The 21,828-nt window shown below is 37.8% G+C and overlaps 1 protein-coding gene across 5 annotated transcripts in view; it reads left to right on the top strand.

Annotated features, from left to right (window-relative positions):
• Window positions 1-21,828, top strand: part of CDK14 (cyclin dependent kinase 14) — a 610,838-nt gene that overhangs the window by 233,228 nt on the left and 355,782 nt on the right. For all 5 annotated transcript variants that reach the window (XM_045519926.2, XM_045519925.2, XM_010959446.3 and 2 more), the window contains one exon: window positions 13,433-13,678. In XM_045519926.2, the coding sequence (XP_045375882.1) occupies window positions 13,448-13,678 (231 nt within the window). In that variant the 5' untranslated portion in view covers window positions 13,433-13,447. The remainder of the gene's footprint in view (window positions 1-13,432; window positions 13,679-21,828) is intronic.

Here is a 21,828-nt window from a genome sequence, read left to right as displayed (position 1 = left end):
GAGAGAAATATTTATAATATTTGGGTTCACTAGAATTTTTTTGGTGGGGAGGAGGAGATTTAAATATTCTTCTGTATTCACTGAACTGTTTATTGTAAAAGTTGGACATTGATTTTGGGAAATGAATATTTGGATTTTCTTCCAGAAAAAGTTCAAATTTTCTTTTATTCTGACAATTTGTTATTTCCTAAAAAAATCAAGATGGACTATAAGCTATTCTTTTCTATACTTCATTTGGTCTTAAAAAACTTTTTTTTTTTGTATTCAGAAGATGATGTGCCCTGTGTTTGCTGTTTCTTTCTCTGTGAATGATGTGTTCTAGCTATTTATATTTTTACCTTCAGCTGTGAGGTTTATTTTTTCATCCTGTGACAGAAGGAATTGTACATTTGCAAAAAGTAAGTAATTTTTAAAAGGGGGAATAGGAGAGCAGTAATGTGACACTGACTTTACAATCGTACAATTTTTTATTCATTGCAAACATTTATTAGCCATCAACTCTGTGTAAGATGTTGTAAGACAGGTGCTGTGAAGGAAGTTCAGGTGAAACAGATACACTCCCTTCCCTGAAAGAGCTCAGAGATAGTAGCATTGGTGTTTTCCTTGGTAATATGCCCCATTATACTTTCTCATGAATAAGTAAACTTGATGCTTTTTTATATATTCCTACTTAGGAGAATCCTTTTCCTACTCTCTTCAATCATTTATTTATTAAACAGACGTTTATAGAGAGTCCACTATGTAACTGTGTGACTGCTGTGTACCAGTAAGTAAAACAGATCTGGTTCCTGTCCACATAAAACTTACCATCTACTTTAAAAAAAAATATTTCAAGGAGAAATTTTGGAGCAGTTTTTTCCCCCCATTTTGGACATTTGTGAAGCTCCCCCAAACCCCAGGTATTGTATGCTTTGATTTTTTTTCATTTTAAAGATTATGATATAAAATATACATACCATAAAATTTTCCATTTTAGTCATTTTTAAGTATAATTCATTGGCATAAGTACATTCAGTGTTTACTACCATCATCACTGTCCGTTTTCAGAACTTTTCATCATCCCTAGTAGAAATTCTGTACCCATTAAATGATAACTTCTTATTCTCTCTTCCCCCAGCCCCTGAATCTTCTTTCTTTCTTTTTTTGTTTTGTTTTAATTTTTTTTTTTAATTGGAGGTAACTGGGAATTGAACCTGGGACTTTGTGCATGCTCGGCATTCACTCTACCACTGAGCTATACCCCTACCCCATCTAGCCCACTTTCTGTGTCTATGAATCTGCTTATTCTAGGTATCTCATATCAAGTGGAATCATACGGTATTTGTTCTTTTGTGTTCAATTAATTTCACTTAGCATGTTTTTAAGATTCATCCATGTATGTCATACCATGTATTAGAATTTCATTCCTTTTTAACGTATGCTTTGGTTTTCATACTGAAAAGACAGCAATTTCCCCCCTTATATGATTTTACTCAATCAAGTTCCCATATGGGCATCTAATAAATAGGTAATTTAGAGATACTAAAAATAAGTGCCTGGGGAGAAAGGGTAAGGAATGGCACTGAAGAAATGATCCAAGGATATATTACATTTGGATTCTTTACATGGCCTGGTAATTGAGCATGGTAATTGGGCTAGTGAGACTTTCATGTCAGTTCTTTGCTGACAGAGAGCAGTTATCGTCTGAAATATTCAGTGGAAGGCTGGACTGTGGCTTTTCTCATTATTATCGTTCGAATTTTACCCACTCTGCTTCTAGTCCCTTACTCTAGCTTTATAAGCAAAGACTGATCATGTTGAAGTCCTCTTGCAGAATCAGACTCTTAGAACTGGGAGGTACTTCAATAATCGTGTAATCTAATTGGCTTATTGTCATTTCATTTGGCCAGTGGGAGAGTGAGACTCTACTCAGTCCCCTTATGCCCACTGCAAGCCATCTCTCGCTCCCTACTGCCGTTTTCAGTGGACACTCAATCCCTAAACTGCAAGTATCTGGGTTAGACAGAGAGGAATGAGAGAGGGTGTAAGCTTGATGCCATATTAAGTGGATTTCCGTTGGATAAGGTAAGCCTGGCTTCATCAATATAGCATTCTCTTTCTCACATTTTTTCTTGATCTTGCTCTTAAATCTAGACGATTTTCTGATAGAGGATCCTTTTTAGGAAGCCAAGTTAAGGCCCCAGAGCTGTTCCTTTATCCGCCATTGATCAATTCAATGATTCTTAGATGGGCTCAATCAGCAGTTTATATCCATGGCTTTAACGTACTGTTCAGGAAACACAGACATGTATGTGAAGAGGAAGACTCAACATGGTGATGTCTGATGCCTGAACCTTCCCATCCTCCCCATCAGCCTGTTCTTCTTAATAAATCTTACTGCTTTCTGCCCCCACCCTCACCCAGAGCCCTAAATACTTTGATGTTCAGGCTTGACTTTTAATATGAGGCTGATTCAGAATCAGATTAGTCAGAAGTACATTAAATTTAAGTGGTGGCAATGGCGAGGAGGATGGGTCAGAAAACGTTAAACCACAGAGCAGTTACTTTGTTCAGTTTTAAAAGTGCTTCTCTTTTGCATCAGGAGAGGAAAGAATGAGAGAAATGTTGCAGATCAGGTCTGTCCTTTGCTTATTTTGCTCAGGATATAAGTCCCAGGGGACACGTAAGGAAGACAACCTGGTGGTCAAGAGCTTGGGCTTTGTAATTGGAATCCTGGAATAAATCCCATTTCCTGTGCATACTCTGTGTGGTCTTGGCCATGTTATCTAGTTCTTGTGTGCCTCAATTTAATCATTTATTCAGTCGAGATAATAATAGTACCTCATGGGGTTGTTGTAGAGATTAAGTGAGAAACTACTTATAAAGTATTTTAAACAGTAGCTCATTTAATAGGAGCTCAGTAATCATCATCATATCATTGTTGTCATCATCTAGAAACCCTTAATTCCCAAATCTCTTTTCTATCAACTTGTGTTGTGTCTTGCCCAAGATCCTTCTCCAGTTTGCTTGATTATTGAGTGTATGTGACAGTTTCTTAATGTTATTGGGTTTGAGTGGATAAAAGGAGGTTATGAAAGAATGCTCAAGTGTTCCGATTATCATCTGGCAGGTTTTGGAAGGGTGATATATTCTATAGACTTCCTCTTCTGCCCAGCTGAGACAAGTTTGCCCAGCAGCTTATTCCACAGCTAAATGAGATCTCACTAAAAATACAAAGATGATAGTGAAATGCTCCTGGAAGCACTGGGGTTTGTTTTCAGGTGGCAGACGAACAGCAGGACACGTGTATCCCACTGTTCTGCTCTATTCACCTTGGATATCTCAGTTTGGATTCCTTATTGAATTTTCTCAGCCACAGGAAAGGTTTACACGACCAGTCCTCATGAAAGCAGTTAGGACTTTATTATTAACGGATTGCTGTCAGATTTGTTATTGCTGAAATTTTAGCTCTTTACAATAGATGGGCCAGTTGTTAAACCTACATTGAAAGATGCTTCCATTTTCTCCCCAAGGGTTCATTGTTCCCTGTGTTTCTCTTCATAAGCTCTGTGTGGTTGGTGACCCATATATGATTCTCTGAAAATTTTAAGAGCTTCAAAAGTCAATCCTATATTAAGTGATGCCCTATATTTTTCTAAATTCTTTGTTGGGGTTTGCATCTGGATTTATTAGAATAAAATCATTAAACTTTTAAACTTTCTAACATCACTCTTGACATTGATCATGAAATTACTTTCCAAGCATTCATAATGCATTTAAATGTTATTAAAAATATGGTTATTGTAGGTGAGGAGCTGTAAGTTGTATTTATTTATACAGACATCTGTTTCAGAATAAGAAGGTAGTATTTTATTTCTCCTTCAGGGAAAGAATTTAAAAATATTTATAATCTTTATTTTTAAGTGCTGGTTCATGTGGTTACCAGGGGAAAGAAATTCAGGTTCTAATGGTTTACTCAGTACCTCCGGTAGTGTCTTCTTTTCAGGTTTCCATTTTTAATGTTATTTTACCTTCTGGATACTTTATCTTACATGAGGCACAGACTAGTGAGCTACAGATATTTGAAAGGTATAACATGAAGGGAGAACCAGCCTGGTTTAGTACAAAGAAGCTGTAGGTGGTGCAGTGAAACTAGGAAGAGAAAACAGAATTCAGAAGGCACCTGAGACTCTTGTTTGCACAGCCTTTGAGACAAATGAGAGCTTCTCTGTCCTCATGATGTTAAAAAAGAAAAGCTCTCAAACGCTAAGCATGTGTGTCCTGGTAGAAAGCCTCCTGGACCATGTTATTGATTTTAAACATCTGTGAATCTGAGTTCAGCCTGATCTGTTTATGGGTTATTAGAGCTTCTGAGATGGTATTCATTTTAAAATTGCCATAGTTAATATTAGTTGCCACCCCTTTGCCATGTTATTTTGCACGTCTGCATGGTGTGGGGTCCTTTGAAAATACTCTTTGGTTTCCTTTTCTCAATTAGGACCCAAGACAAAACCTAATAAAAAGAAAAGCTACCTTTAAACCTGTCAATTCTGTGAGAGAGGGGAGAAAGTCCCTATTTGCAGAAACAGACTGTCTTCCGAGATTAAGAGCTATAAGGGAATAGCGTCTTGATGAAGAAACTAATTAGCCATGCAGTGTGAGCCACTTTCTGTAGCTCGATTCTTCTGTTTTGTCGAGAATGGGTATTCCAGTTCCCAGTGCAGCTGTGGGAATTTTGTAGGTTGGATCAGGCTTTTGCTTTGTGGAATCTCCACAAAGCCACTCCCATGCTGTGCATGGGGATTCTCATTTCATCTGCCCCATTTCTGAGCCCTCTGGCTCTAAATGGGAGGGGAAACGCAATATAGATGTCGACTCTAATATTTCACCTCCCAATACCATATATTTGTTTGGCCATATGATATGAATGCTAGACTCCTAACTGTCATTTTTCCATGATGGAATTTTAACCAGCATATAAGTATGGATGTCAAGTGGGAGTCAGAAAATTCACACGTCGTCTTCTTTTTCCCCTTGACATTTTTGAGATCTCTAGTAAATTTTCAGTGGAAACAGTGAGTGAAAGATGCCAGACTTCCACAGAATTGCCATGTCCTTCTGTTTGTGAGTAGGGGTTCGTGTCCTTTGTCCAGACTGGGGTGCAAAATGTTCAGTGATGCCTCGCAGGCAAAAGGCTTTTTTCTTCCTTCTAAAGGAAGACTTGTTTTACAATACACAGCACTCTTCACAAATGTAAGTTCCTTTTAAAATTCTGCTTCTGGATCCTGAAGTCACTTCCTCTGAATTTTTTTTCCCCAAAGCTATCACATAAACTCTGGTAAATAAAGAGTAGAGCAAAATTCTTGGTTCAGTTCTCCTTGTAATAATTTTGTGGTAATTTTTTCACAGCTGTGGTGGCTCATGGCAAAACAATGCTTCTGTGTTAGAAACACATAAATCCATGTTTCTATGCAGGAAGTAATGGCACATATGCTATTATAACCCATGTATATTCTCCTTCCTCTGTTCCTCGCTCACTCCAATCCCATTGCTTTTTAAAAATTCCTAAATATATTGCGTTAACTTTATTGGAAGATTGTATTTCAGAGTTCGATTATAGTAAAGAATTATCTGAAATTACCATGATATTTTGTGGGAATTTTGAGCAAAAATGCTGCCCAGGGAATGTTGAATGATTATCACTCATATTGTACCCAGAGATTGAAACAAATTTTCCCTCTCAAACCCTGGACCTCTCTCACAATCTCAGTCCCATATTTGACCGTAGCAACAGAATCTATCATTCATTATATGGTTTAGAGAACTGAATCTCAGACGTTAATGTGCACACAGATCCCTGGGGATCTTGTTAAAATGCAGGTTCTGACTCAGGACTGGGGTGAGGGTGGGGACTGTGATTTCCGGTGGAGGGGATGCAGTGCTGCTGGTCTGCAAGCAGCAAGGGTTAGAGAATATTCCAGATGAAATCCTGATCGCTCAAAATAACCACATTCCAAGAAACCTATATAGGCCACAACTAACAACAGAGGGCATTTCTGCCCTTTCTATGAGTGTTCATTAAACTTCGTGTTAAATTGATCATTATGAAATCATGGAATTTTAACCAGCATATAATTACAGATGTCAAGGGAGGTCAGAAAATTTCACATAACAACTTCTTTTTCCCCTTGACCTTTTTGGAATAGTTAGTTTTTAGTGGAAATAGTGTAAAATAAAGAACCTAAAGGTCAGTAAATATATGCATCTATGTACGCCTTTAAGCAAACTGTAATCTAATACCTAAATCAAGTGTGTAATTATAACAGAAGGGACAGTTCAACTAAATGCAGTGATTTTAGTAATGCAGATTAAAGCTTAAGCTCCTGGGAAGACCATCTAAATATTTCATAATAGAATCAACAATACGACAATCAAGTCTCTTGGTGATAAGTACTGAGCCCAGCAAGTGTTGTAACAAAATTACAATCACTGAAGCGGCAGTAAGGAATGTGTGTCCTCAAGAGTTCTCCATTCAACTGTATCCATTAGCTGATGGGCTCAGGATTGAATAAAATTAGGTCAGACCCCAAAGAAACCAGTCAGTAGAAAAATAAGCATTTTCAAATTAAATCCCAATAACAGACACTGAACTCTGGTGTGTGGGAACAGCTGGTGAAGCCTTTTCATTGACTGGAAAAGATCTCCACTCAGAAGGTGCCTCATTGTTCTGTAGTTTTTTAGGACTCATTTTTGTAATGGTCTAGGTATAGTTAAAGAGGAAGGCTTACAATAAGGAAAACTATTCATCTTTGAGTAAATATTAGTGGAGCACCCATTTCATGCCATCTCTGAGGCTTTGGGAACATGAAAGAAATGGAAGATGTGGCTTCTGTGCTCAGGTGTTTACAGTCTGGTCATGGAAGTACAAACACATGAGAAACAGAACAAGACAAAGACCCCCTTCCACCCCAGCAGAATAAACCAAGCACATGAAAACAAATTCCACAGTATATGTGAAAGTAAACTAGACAGCATATATTTAAGTGACAAATTATGAAGTACAGTCCAAAAGTGACGTTCCTGGTGAGGGCATTTTTAGTTGCGATGGTAACTGTGGTGACTGTGACATAGGGCACAGTAAACATTTAGTAGACAGAACCAGGGTTGCCAAAACATCCTACAGTGTTGACTGCTGCCCCGTTCTGCTCTCAGATAACCCCTCAGCCAAAAGCACAGGATGTCATCACTGAGAAACAATGCCAGGATTTTAGAGTTAAGAAGACCCATAGAGGCTGGAGCTACCAGGAGAGGTGTTCGTGGTGTGGACCTGTCTGCCTCCTCTCCAAACCCTAAAATAATAGGGAAATGGAAGGCAAAAGGAAGCACAAAGAAGTGAATTTATGTGTCTGGTCTTATCTATCTAGTTGGTCTACTTAACTGCTTAAAATCATTTATCAGCTGTAAGCTGCCGCCTGGGGTTCATAACAGAACAGTTGAGCTATGAAAGATCCGAAGAGCTGTTTACTCTGGCTGTATCATTTTACAGATGAGAAGACTGAGACCTGGAGAGTTTAAACAATTTGTTCTAAGTCACTTAGTTTTGGTTTAATGAGGGTGACAGGCTTGCCTGTATATTAACTAACGTTCTGAAGGTGATTTTAGGCAGGATGTTGGTTCTGATAAACCATTCATGCAAATGTTCCTTTATATATGTATAGATAACGCAGTGTATTTCTTTGCTCATGTAGCCCTTCACACTGCCACCTCTACACACACACACACACACACACACACACACACACACACACACACACACACACACACACACACACACACACACACACACACACACACACACACACACACACACACACACACACACACGTGAGAAAAGAGAAGCCTACACCCAAAGAGAGGACAGCATACTTTTAGATCTTGCAGGTTTAGGTTAGAGATGAAGGCAGCTGTCATGGGTTATGGTTCTAGTGGCATTAGAAATTCCTCCTACCCTCTTCCTTGTCACCCCCCACCCCACTCACTGCTCCTACTGCCAAAATTCCTTGTCCACCTACCCCTGATAGCTGAAATTTCTTTTACAAGGGATGAAGCTTTTTGTTCTGTAAGGCTTAAAGTTCAAATATTACGGGGAGAGGTATTACTCTGAATTAAGTGTTCAAAAACTTGTAAATGACTGATGATGGCTTTTTTATTGGAAGCAGATTTTGAGAGACGATATTGAGTAAGAGAAAGCCATCAGGCCCTCATGGGGTAACAGATGAGGAGAAAAACAAATGTAAGAGGTTGTTTCAGTGTCAAGAATTTTGCTGATTTCAGTTTTGCATTGGAACTTTCATGAATGTCAAAAGATCATGACTTAAACCAATTCTTTTTCTGGTGTTTGCCTTCACGAAGAGTGTGGAGTGAGGAAGTGGAGAACGTCACACTCTGAACTCAATAAAATGCCTATCACCAGAAAATGGTTGATTCAAAGAGACAATTTTTAGCCCCAATGAATTCGCTTGAAATGAATGCCAATCTTAACTGAATTAAACTGTGCTCTTTCAAATCCACTGCTGTGAGTTTGGGAGACAGTTGTATGGATTTTACATAGCTCCAAGCTAAAATTGTAGGTCAAACTGTGACTTTTGGAGCCTCCAACACTGTTTGAATTTCTAACAATTTTTACTGAGTTTTGAGTCTGCCAGCCAAAGTACAGACCCCTGTTAATGATGACTGAACCAAAATAATTGATTCAGTTGAACACCTAAATGTGTGGATGCATCGCTAACCATGTTTGATATTCTAGGTTCTGTTGAATTTACTGGAAAAAAAAAACGCAGAAGTTTATTTTGGTATTTGTGATAATTTCTTCTTTTTATCTGTTTTCAAGTACCACCAGACATCTCTGCTTATATAAATTTCGTGACTTTAGTTTCTAAATGGATCAAGGAAGTGTGAGAAAAATACCATCATAGAGAAAACATATCCTGTTTCCCATTAATATTGGAATGTCTGTTGTTTTCACGCAGTACTGCTAGCACAGCTATTTACTGTCATTGGCTTAGTCCATGGCTTGGTGTGGGAGGAAGTCTACAGCTTCGAGTGCCCTATGCTGAAGGCACTAACAAACTATATGTAAAGGCAAGCTGATGGTGTATAGAATGCCCAAGAGTTCTCTGTGCTTGGAACATTTACAGCTAGTGGCCTGTGCACTTGGCTAAGTGCCCACATCCTTAAAAATATACATAGCTAATAAATGTAATTTTGAAAATCAATTTGTCTCAATCTACTTAAGCATTGATTACTGACTTAATTAAATACCCTCAATTTCAAGTGCTAATTTAGTGGCTGATTTTTAAAAACGTATTTCAGATACTTTAAACAAAGAAAACATGCACAACTATGATATTGCATATTATATTACTACACTTAGAGTCATCCTGTTTTAAAACACAAACACTGTGGGTTTAATTTTATATTATTTCTGTATTTCTCTTTATATCTTCGTGGTGTTATACATCTACTAATTTAGATTCCTTCCAGGGATTTCAGTAATAATATTATTTGAATTTTTTTGGAATTGTGTAATCTTTACAAATCCACAAGTAAAACAGTATCTTTTCAGAATAAGTGGGGTTACAGGATCTGAGTTGTAGACTTGTTGGGGTCTTGGTTGATTTTTTTCCAAAGTGATTTGGATCTGAATAGTTGGTTAGCAGTCAAGTTGAGTTTTTGTGTTTAAGGGTTAAATTTCACTTAGTTATTAAAATTTAGCCGGTTTCCCAAATATGCCTTCCACGTTGACTTCACATAAATTGTCTTTACAATCTGGTTTCTCTCTGCCAAATGCATTCTTCGTAAAATGTTGCTCAGGCAACATTCCATATCGTTTAGTTTATTATTGTGTTATGTTGACCTGGTCTGTTACTGGAACATCCCATGTTGCTGTTCTTTCTACACTTGCACTGTGTGGACCCTCTCTTCATAAGCCCTGAGCAATCATTCCTATCTTGGTACATTTTCTACTTTTTCTAGCGCTGCTTGGCTTATAGTTCCCTGTATGAAAACCAACTATAAACCCTATTATATTCATTCTTCTTTTATATTATAACTGCCATTTGTCCTTTATATTGACTTTTCTCTCTCAGAATCATAATGAAGTCAAGGTCTTTTAATAACTCAGTTGTTCCATTTAACCATAGTTTTATTTTCCTTTTGATGCTCAAATGCACAGTCCCAGTTTGGCCAGTAGGAATCTCTATAGGCAGATTTCTTTGTCCTTCTAGCATTGTCCCTGGCATTTTTGAAAGGATCCTAGTTTTCTGGTAACAGCTAGATATTTCATAGCTGTTTTGTTCTTCCTGCCCTATGAACTGGAATCAGGTTACTTACAAGGATTCCTTTTTTTTTTTCATAGTGGAGAATTGGAACATAGACCAAAATCTGGGTACTGAGGGTGCACATGAAAGTTAGTAGTGGATCAAAAGGCTACTATTGGATGTGTGAAAAAACTCTGCTTTTTTGAGGCTATGGGTTCCTACTGATTTTTTTTTTTTTCCAGTTTGACATATCATACTTTTGTCCTCTTGTTTTCTTAGAGCAAGACTTTCTGCTGCACTGACCATAAGCATTTTGTTGTAGGAGAAGGACAGATTCTATTTGGGGAGGGGAGATATTTGTTTAGATTGCTGACAGGTTAATAGAAGGATTCAAATGAAGACTTGGGCACTGGGGAGTAGCACCAGTATATAATCTGTCTTCTAGAACCTTCTTTCATGGCTGGAACTCCAGTCTGCTTAGTCTCCTCCTCATGTACCCTGTGTACTTCAGTGATTTTATTCTACAAGCTGCCAGAGATTGCAGCTATGGAGAATGAGCGCCATTCTTACTTCACCTTGCCTGGATCCTTCCCTCGACCAGACCCCTCCCTCTTTTCTTCTGGGTCTGCAGGGTGAGTGGCCTGACAAGCGCGGAGAGTCACTAAGGCTGATTCCCCATATCCTTATGAGGGGCCAGGATTCTGCTTTCTGTTGTGATTGTGGTTAGCAGAGATGGCCAGATCATATTAAAGGTATTTGTCCCAAATATTGGAAACTTGAAACTTTTCCAGAACAGTCACTTTGCCCCATGTGGAAAACTCAAGTATAGATTACTTTCCTGGATGAAGATGAATGCACAAAGCGGGTCTGATACTGGTATTATTCATATAAACCCAGGCCAAGTGGAGACCCAGCATAAACTGTGGCTGAATTTAGATGGAGGCAGAATTTGTTCATAGGCTTTATGGTGCTGATGCATTGTCATGCAGAAAACTCTCAATATATGGCCATTTATTGACAACAGTTCTAAGAGTCATTGCTTGCTTCTCCTGTATCTGATACTTTGTATCAAATATAGAAAGTCATATCTGCAACAGGTTCTTAAAAACAGTCTGCTCTAGTATCAAAGTGCTTCAGGCAATGTTAGAAAAGAGAGAGTATTAGTTGTCTAGTGCTGTGTAACAACACATTACCACAAACTTACTAGTTTATTATCTCACATTTTCTGTAGTTTAAATAAAAGTCCAAGCGTGGTGTAGCTGGTTTCTCTGCCCTAGGGCTCATTGGACTGAAATCAAGGTATTGACTGTGGTTGTGGGTCTCACCTGGGACTCAGAATGCTCTTACAAGCTCACTGGCAGAACTCATTTTCTGGTGCTAGTAGGACAGTGGTCCCCGTTTTCCTGCTGATTCTTAGTGACCACTATCAGCTCTTAGAGGCTGCCCCCCAGTTCTGTGCCATGTGGCCCCAGTAGGCAGTTCATGACATGAAATGTTTTCTTTCTTCCTGGCAAGCCAAATCTCCAACTTTCTCTTAGGCAGCCAACCAGAAAAAATGCTCTGCTTTTCGAGGGCTCACCTGATTAGGTCAGGCCCACCCACAGTAGTCTGTCATAACAGAATCATGGGAGTGATATCTTATTCACACTCAAAGGGGAAGGGATTATTCAAGGTGAGGGGGCCTTGGGTGTCATTGTAGAGTTCTGCCTATCATAATGAGCTTGTAGTAAAAATAAAATCTTACTTTTATTGATGACACTTTATGAACATTTTTGTGTTAAGACTGCTGGGGGTTTTTTGGCAGTAGATTTTGGATAATAAATAATCAGAGCTTCAGCCCTTTTAGCAAGAGAATGTGAAGATTGCTGATTTGGATGAATCTTCTTAAATCTGATTGATTAATTCGACAGAACCTTATTAAGCTTTACTGTGAGCCAGGCACTGAGTGATGCACTATAAAAAAAGGGTGCAGTGATGGTGATGTAGACAGCATCCTTTCCTGCATGTAACTGGATAACAAGATACTGAGTCTCAAATGTGTTCTTCTGATGGGCTGCCTGGAAAATATGATACTCTGCAAACCACTATGGGATATTATTTTAAAATTATTATATGATTTAGGAACTAATGAACAAGAAATATGTTTATGAATGTAGTAAGTAAAATCACAACCAAAGGCAAATGTTTGTACAAGTACACTGTTTCCCAGAAGCTTGTCTTACGATTGTTTTTTCTATTTGTATTTAGTCATTCGCTGATAGGTGGTGAAAATGATAAATGTGAAATGCTTAAGAATGTTTGTAGGAGATATTTTAAGTCTAGAAAATTTTGCTGAAACATATTTTCTTCTTAAAAATTAGGATTAGGCTGCCATTTTTCTGTCTTAATGGCCTCAGAGAAGCTGGTTTTCCACAGGCGTATAGTTTGCACTGATTTTTGTAATCATCAGGCAAGTCCTTTAAATGAGATGCTACCTGACTGAAACATACTGAGTGTTGTTCAAAGTTTTTCTTTTACAGTATTATTCCCTTTCATCCATTAGTTTTGGTATTAGGAAAAACATTGTTTTCAACTTTCAGTATCTCTAACCATCAGCCTTTACTATGCTCCAATCTAATTTGGAGATGAAATCAAGCAGGGGCTATGTTTTTAAACATGTATTCAAGCATTAAAGTTTTGAAGAACATAATCTTTTTTTATCTAGCCCTGTTAGCTGCTTCCATGATGAACCATCAGTTAATTAAAATAATGATCTGATTTAGCTCAACTAATTTTTTTTTTTATTAAGGCAAGTTATCCAGTTTCTTACTGATTCAGAAATAATCCCACTTGCAGTCAGATGGTAAAATATGTGACAGAGTGCAGGAACCCCCAAGGGCACTGGCGGTCTAGGCCTTAAACGTCTTGTTTTAGGAATAGCATTTTTATACTCAGCCCTAAGTGAGTATAAGCAGAATGACTACGAGGAGTTTTTCATATTATGATTTAAGCTGGTGTAGCTTTTAGAATGTGGCCTTTCGGAGTGTTTCCTGATATCAAACATTGGCATGCTTTCTAGGATAATAAATCAGTATGTTTAGTGATACTGAAGTGTCAGTGGAGAGTTCTGAGTTTAATTTCTTTTTTACCTCCAGATATGTGTCGCAAAGATGTCTACACGGAATTGCCCGGGAATGGACTCGGTGATCAAACCCCTGGACACAATTCCTGAGGATAAAAAAGTCAGGGTTCAGAGGACACAGAGCACTTTTGACCCCTTTGAGAAACCAGCTAACCAAGTAAAGAGGGTGCATTCTGAGAACAATGCTTGCATTAACTTCAAGACCTCCTCCACTGTCAAAGAGTCTCCTAAAGTTCGGCGGCACTCCAGCCCCAGCTCGGTAAGCGCAGCCTTCTCACTTATCAGTGGTGAACAGAAGGAGCGGCCCTCTTGTAGTAGTGGCACGCTGTGCAGGAAGGCGGCAGGTAGCTCTGTCAGTGCATTATTATGCATTCTCTCCCCAGGTGGCTTAATGTTTTTGGAAGAGAGAAAGAGCGTGTACGTGCGCAAGTGCCAACTATATACAGACTCTTTATTCATAAGTACCCAGCAAGTAAATGAGAAGTGATTCAACTTATTTTTGGAAAAATTATTTTTTTCTAGTTGTTTCCAGTTAGAGGAATTTATAATTAAAGATCTTTTGATATTTCAAACCCTTGGAGAGGATTTTGAACTTTACTGTGTTTGTATTGGAAGGATAGTTTCAAATGTGGCAGATTAACAAAGAATTTCATTTCTGAATACATGTTAAATTTTGTTCACTTGTCTTATTCCTGGTTATTTCCACTGTCAATATTTTAAAATTTAAGAGCTTGATATTGAGATTGATCTTCTTAAAGATAAATCCCGTTCATCACAATGAAATTTTCTACACTCAAACTGAATCAAGACAAGTCTTGCCTTTTGACTTAAGGAGGAATAAAGTTCTGAGGTGATTGCTGCTTTTTGAGTGTAAAAATTTTACTGAAACTCATTTTGCCAAGACTGGCCTGCTTTTAACATTGTAAAAAACAAACGAACAAACCTTATGATCTTTTGAAATTAAGGAATTTTCAGATTTAACCTACACTTAAGAACTTTTTGATAGACATGGCCTTAGAATTTTGATTCTGTCTTCTTACTAAGAAACATACTCCATTTCACAAATTTTAATGGCGGTACTGGGGATTGAATCCCGGACCTTGTGCATGCTAAACATGCGCTCTGCCACTGAGCCATTATGCATGCACTCTACCTCACACATTTTAGATACTGAATTCCATGAGGACCCAGAACAAGAAATGTCCACTGTGAAGAGAATATTGACACGTTAATTTAATTAAAGTATATGACACTGCACAAATCTTGTATCACATTTTGTGTTAATGAAGCTAAAAATATTTTTAACACAACATTTGTGAGGAGACTCAACTATCTGGCTTTCTCCAAACTGGCCTTTGTAATCTTGTCTATGATTGCAGGGTAGTGTCCATCTAGGTCACAGATACGTTACTAACTTCAGGGATCATTTTTAGATTTAGTATCATTTAGAAGAAATGAAAGGAATTGTTGAGAATGATTAAGCCTCTATTATGGAAAGATAATTATCTATATTTTACTATATAGTTATCTTAATAATATTGTATGTCAACCTGAATGATATACAGAAATTGGCACTTCAGATAATGCAATAAGGCATACTTACCCTAAAAAATTATTCACTTTTTATGTGAAAATCAAATTTAACTAATTGTCCTGTATTTTATCTGCAATCCTAGTTTTTATCTATTGGTATATTATTTCTTTTCTTGCTCAAGTTGTTCCTGCTTTGGCCATTGGGAACCCTTTTTAGTTGGCCCCTGTGTCCTTTTGAGATGTCTTCATCCCTTTGGTTTTGGTTTTTGTTTTTTTTTTATAACACTTCCTTACTTTCTTGTCCTACAAGTTGCTCTTGGCTTGTATTGTGTTTTTCTAGCCACAGGCCTAGAATTGGCCATTTCTCCAAAAAGCTCCGTTTCTTTTTATTTTGGCAAATAGTATTTAGAAACGGAAATAGGTTGTGGGTGTGCTTGCTGCCACTGGGGGTCTTACAGCTTTAAAAGTCAGTGTGTATGTACATCATAGTATAAATTATAACTATGTGGGATTTTGATATTTATTTTTAATTTTTAATAATGAACTGATTCAAATTCTTATCAAGGAAAGTTAGACTTGTCTGTCTGATGCATTCTGTATTTCTCCCTCTTTAAAGTTAAGTTTTATTTTTATTAAAGTAATGCTTGAACATAGCTAAAAATATCGAGTAGGAGAGGACTCTGGGAGGATGGCAGTAGCATAGTTTTGAAACCCATCCTATAGTTAGACCGAGCAACTAGCACAGTAACACCAAAACCAGTGGCTAACATCAGCAACAAATATAGGTGACAGGCTATCTCCATGAACCTCAAAGTAGGAGTGAGGGGAACAAATCATGAATAGTTTTAAGAGACATGTGATATCAGAAGGTGTGAGGGAGGAAGGTCAAGGAAGGCCAGGGACCTAGTGACTCCTCTCAGAGCCAGGAAACCCCAAAACTGCCATCTGACACATACTGGTGGCTCATCGGGCCGTCCTCAGGAGAGCAGCAGCAGCTGGGAGGGGACTTTGATGGCTCCTGTGAGCAGATAGTGCATGGAGACCATGGGGTGTCTGCTGGTCTCCTGTGACTTCCCTAGAATATCAAATTAAGTTCCTTTTCAAGACAGAGCCCTGCACTAAGTAGAAAGTGCTGGAGTAGACTTCTGTACAGGGTGCGTTCAATAGGGGAAAAAGGAAAGAGAAAGTCCAGAAAGAAGTGTTGAAGCGAAGCAGATGGCAAAATCTCGATGTGTGTGAGATTGTCTTTTTTTTTTTTTTTTTTTTTTCACTTCATGAAAACAGAGCAAGAGCTTTATTTCATTAAGCTAGAAACTCTGTCTTGGCCATTGCCCCTCAAGCTACTGAAAACTTCATTTTACTTAAAAATAAGCAGTAGAAAAATTATGGCTGAATCTTCTATAAAAGTATGAAAGAGAGAGAGAAAGGAGAATAACATCTCTACAGATAATGAAAGCAAGCTAGAAGGAGGTAAAATTATCTTCATTGCAGATTTATGATGATACATCAGAAAACTTAGAAGAATGAGTAGAAATACTATAAACAATGAGAGAAGCTAGCCAAATTGCAGGTTATAACATTAATATACACAACCCAATAGACACCATTATAAAAACAAATAATAGTGTTGAAAACTACTAAGTAAAGAAAATGACTAAGCATTTCTTTTCAATGATTCCTATAGGAAACTTAGCTCACAGTAAACTAGTCATTGATGAAGGGAAGTTTCTCTGTTCGTAGTAATCCCACTAATAAATCAAGAAAGAATAATAGATTTAGGAATTACCATTGGGCAACCCCTGAGGAATTAATACATCTAGGAAATGATTATCAATACCTGCTAACATCACCAGAAGAGGGACAGCAAGACGTTATGATGTCCTGATAGAAATATACAGTAACTATGGACAGAATTTACCTGAATCTGAACAAGTATCTAGATATAACTAGTGATTTACAGGGTACAAAAGACCACATCAAGACAGGATTTTTCTCTGCTATATTCCTATCCCCAAGTATGTTTCCCCTACTTTTTGGCTTTAATTAATATCCAGTATTTACAATCTTATGGTGATGTAAATACTGTTCTTAGTGAGGCCATATAGTGTACTATGAGTACATTTCTTTCCTTGCACAACTTTTTGATTTTCCTAGTTGTAATTGCCTCCTCTTTTCACTTATTCCTAATTGATGTGGCTAATTAATAGAATTTTAATCGTAAATTGAAGTCCCAAACTATTTGATAAAACTTTAAAACTCCTCTGAAACAAATGAGAATCAGGCAATCTGTCAGTTTTTCTTCCCCCTGAGATCATCCTTGGGGTCCTCTGTTGTCCTCATCCAGTCTGGACTGGTTGATCTCCAAGTTGCTGTCTAGAGGCTTTCCTGCATTCCTCCAAAGGTGATTGAGCAGTCTGTTTTTTAGGGTATGTAAGCCTACCTGCTGTTATTCTGAGATGATCAAGAAGGGAGTTCTTGTGCTTCATTTTGTGCTTCATTTTCTTTCAGTCTGGATCTTATCCTGGTTTCCATGGTGCTTGGTGTCCCAGTTCCGAGTCTCTCAGGTCCAACCTCTTCAGAGAATAAACCTGTGCTGGGCTCAGGGAGGAGCAGACATCTGACTGGGAGAGTCTAGGGGAAATGACCTGTTCCTTAAATCCACTCCAACTGATCATTTTGTTTTTGTCCTCTCCTTGAAGTTCAGCCTCCAATTCTTGAGTGTTTCTGGGGTTCTGAAGTTAAGAATTGACTTATTTCTTATTGGTTTCCATCTTTGGTCATCATCCTTGTCCATGACCTCCTATCCATTTGTCTCCAATCTTGAAATTCTTGTTTGTGTCTTGTCTGAAATCTTCTCCTTACTCATTCTGTTTGCCCTTGTGGATTATAACTTTACTATCATTTTAGTACATATTGGTAAGGGGGAGAGATAAATACTTGTGTTCAAGCTACCATGTTTAACTCGAAATTTCCACTGTTTCTCTCCTATTACAATGTTAACTTCTTTTAGGTCCTCTTTCCTGAGAGTTTCTTTCTGGGTTTACCCTTCCCTGGTCCACCCTGAGGTGCCTTTCTTATATGTCAGAGTGTTTATATTACTTTGTATGGAAGCTGCTTTGCCTTCTTTTCATTTGGGGAGTTTTTGCTTCCCTTCTCTATGCCCTGGAAGAAAGGTCTTTGCTCTTTCCTGCTAGAGCTGGAAATAGTTCCCTTTTCTTTTTTAACTCCATGCTATAGTATTCTGTTTTATCCTGAGTCCTTTCTGCTTCCTGCCTTTTTGTTCTCTCCCTCATTGCAACGGGAAGGGGAATTTTATTATACTCTTTCTCATGGAAAGACGGTTTTCCTTTGGATTCTTGACAGAAAATGGAGGTGGTTACACATTCTTGTGTAACACCATCTGACACCCTGCCCAACAGTGTATGGGTTTGATCATTTCATACTCACTGGCAAGAGGGTTTTATAAACTTAGATTTTGTTATTTTTAAAGATTTTTTTTAAGGCTGATAAGCCTCAAAGGAGTTCCTTTACCTAAGGACCACCAGGATTAATGTCATATCTTTATTTTATTGCTATTTCTTTGAGAGTGTTAGTTATCCTGAATAGGCTCCAGGAGTGCAGCTGGGAGGGAGGGAGGAAGTGAGTAGAGGTGTGGCATTGCCACCCCTGTTTTAGTGAGGAAAGCAGGATAGCCACTCTTGTTTCTTAGAAAGACTGGTAGAAACTACTATTCATTAGTGCATCTTCCTAACTCTGTATTCATCTCTCTGCTGCTCGCATACTGGTCATTGTCTATGTGAGGAGTCACGAAGTCAAGGAACCAGGAATGCCTGGACCTTAGTGACCACCACACTCGTTGCTACTTCCTGATTTTGTCCAGGCAGTGTTGCTTTAAAATTTAAGCAGAATTTAAAGAATGTGATTTTATTACATTGGTATATTTCAAGAGGTGTTGACAGATTGTGTTTATTTGTTTCAGATGTTTTTGAGTGCCTACTCTTCCTGGGCCTTGTCCCTGGGACGTACTTAGTATCACTGACAGGACAAACTTGCTCCTATTTTTCTACCACCTCTTCCAACCCACTGTGCTCTTTAATAGCTAGAACTATTGGGAGTGCGATGTGAGACTGCCTGTCTTCTGCCCAATTTAGAAAGTATTTCATTGAACTGTGCTATCATAATTTAAGCTTGAAGAGAACATATTTTCAGATTAGGATCCTCTATACATTCCACAAATTCCTCCAAATTTACTTCCTTCCCTCATTAAAAAAATCTACATCTCATGATAGGCAAGCCCAATTTGGAAAGAGAGGAGGAGGGTACAGACCTGAAAATGAGAGTCTCACTTCAGTTCTCAGGTGCTCATCCTTGGGGATCTCATCATGGCATTGCCTCCTTCTTGTGGAGACTGGGAAATTCCCAGATAGAACGAAGCCACCGTATCAGGTTGTTAGCACGTGTGGTGGGTGGGTTTATCCTTCCATCTAGCATTTAGATCTATTTTGTAACCAAGTTACACATCAACTATAAATTATCTTAGTGTGGCTGGATTTAGAAGTGTTAGAAATATAGGATGGTAGAGCCTATTGTGAATATCAAAGGCAGAAGAAAAATTAGCCAGGGAAGGTTTGACTCAAACCCTTGTTTAAGGACGTCGCACAGTTCTGATTGAATTCTTCCCACCTTACCCTCACACCCACTCTCCAATTATTAGGATAATGTGATAGAGCAGTGGTTCTTACTTGTGGTTTTTCTACAGTTCAGGGGGTCATCAACAATCTTAAGTAAAGGATTATGTATGACAGTTAAAGTAAATTTTCAGTGAATTCAGTGTTAAACTGTAGACATTCTTAGAACCATATTATGGTATCATTACAGTGAATGCTGAGGTATCCTCATGCGGTTTATAAAAATACAGTTCAAAACACCATCTTTATTTCTAGACATAGGATTTCAGTGGATTTTGGACTTAAGAATGGTTTGCTATCTCCTCCATTCAGGTGGGAGTTAGGTCTCCATGGGAAGATTCTGCCAATGTAATAGTGGTGGTGAAGAAAATAAGTTTTCAGTTCACATCAGTTTGGTTTGAATTCTAGCTCTGCAGTTAGCTATAGGATCTTAGATGAGTGACTTTATTTCTCCCATCTTAAATTCTTCCTTTCAAAGAGGGATACTAATAGAACCAACCTTAGGGTGATAGATTAAATTTAGGTAATGTATTTAAAGTGATAAACTCAAAGCATGGAACACTATAAACATTTGATTTTAGCTGGTTGTTTTTGTTGCTTGCACAACAATGAACTAGAACTAGCAAGGGCCAGGAGCGTCTCCTTCAGGGCGGGATGGCAAACACCTTTCAGCTGGAATATTATCTTGACTTTTTCATTATTCATGCCAATGTTCCCCTCCACTGATCCAGACAATTGATTGTCCTCTGTACCTTTATTCTTTTTAAAAAAATGTATTAACATTATCTCATTAAATTCTACATCTCTGTGCAGTTAGTGTCTGTTAATAATTGCTGATTAGCCCTCTGTATTTCCAGTTCTCTAAAGTGCTATCTCTAACCTGCACTTAAGTAGGGAAGCGATAAGCAGAGAATAGTTGCCCCATAAAGCTGTTTCTCATCTATCCATGCACCTGATGTCAAAGAGCCAAAATAATGTTCAGGGTTGACTATATATTGGTTTGATCTAGCATCTTTGTTTCAATGTCATGATTTAATAAAGTTGCAAGAAAAAAGAAAGGCAAACCAAAAGCTTGAATTTTAATTATCAAACAGAATAGGGCTTCTCTTTCTGAATTATTCTTAGTTTGCTCATTTGATAGGGAGAAGTGTATTATTGGCCTCTTTAAACACTTGGCATTTGGATTCATTATTTATATGCATAGTAATTACAGATCAGAACATTTCTGTGTACTTAAAATAGGAGACCAACTTTACAAGAATCTAACTCTTAAAGCTCAGACTATCTCATAGACGTGGTCTGTTCCATAGTCCCATTCTTTTGTTGACTAGAACAACTTTTAGAGAGGTATCACATGTGTGTGATTCTTCATATGGTACTAGCATGATTGATCAGTAAATTACAGTATATTTCCACAATGTGTGCTTACCAGTTTCACAGGGAAAATCCCATTGACTGTTTTTCCACTTAATGTGGCAAAATATTAATTTTCTACCATCACATTGTTAATAGAATGTACTTTAACCACTGCAGCTAATGCATCCAAATCCATTCCATTAGATAAATAGAATACTTTGTGCCATTAGCATCTCTTATTTGATTTTTCTTGTAGATAAATGGGATGTAGGCTAAAAAAGAGTATTCTTGTTTTTCTAATTTCCTCAACTCAGTTTCTTCAAGTGGTAAGTTTAATAGGATCTATGCCTTAAAATGATTACATCAACTTATATAAGGCAGTGTGTGAAGAGTGAAATATATCATTTTTAGAAAATTTTGTGCCTTTATAGGAAGAGAAAATATTAGCTTCCTATTCTATTACCAATTTTGTGTGTCTTGTGCTTGCTTTAAATGCACATTAGCAGTTTATCTCTTAATAGGACTAAAGAGGTAATTTTCTGCTGCTACTTTTTTCTAAAACTTAAATTGGATTTATTCTTAAAGGAGCACAAAAGGAAACATACAGACTTCTCATTCTGATTTTAAATAATTTAGAATGGAACTGTGAACACAATATTTTCCCCATTGAAGATCATTTTATACTGAAGTTTAATATAGTTTTAAAATTTTCTATTTAAAACTTGGGCTCAGGAGGGTGATGGTAAAGTGTGACATTCGCAAGCTGTTTCTCGGTGATGAAAAATGCATGAGAACATAACCCACACAGGACTAGTCAGGCGCTTTTGAATGT

The sequence above is a fragment of the Camelus bactrianus genome, chromosome 7, assembly GCF_048773025.1.
Source record: "Camelus bactrianus isolate YW-2024 breed Bactrian camel chromosome 7, ASM4877302v1, whole genome shotgun sequence".
NCBI lineage: Eukaryota > Metazoa > Chordata > Mammalia > Artiodactyla > Camelidae > Camelus > Camelus bactrianus.
Note: the sequence above shows the minus strand (reverse complement) of the source record. Positions and strands in the feature narration are given on the sequence as shown.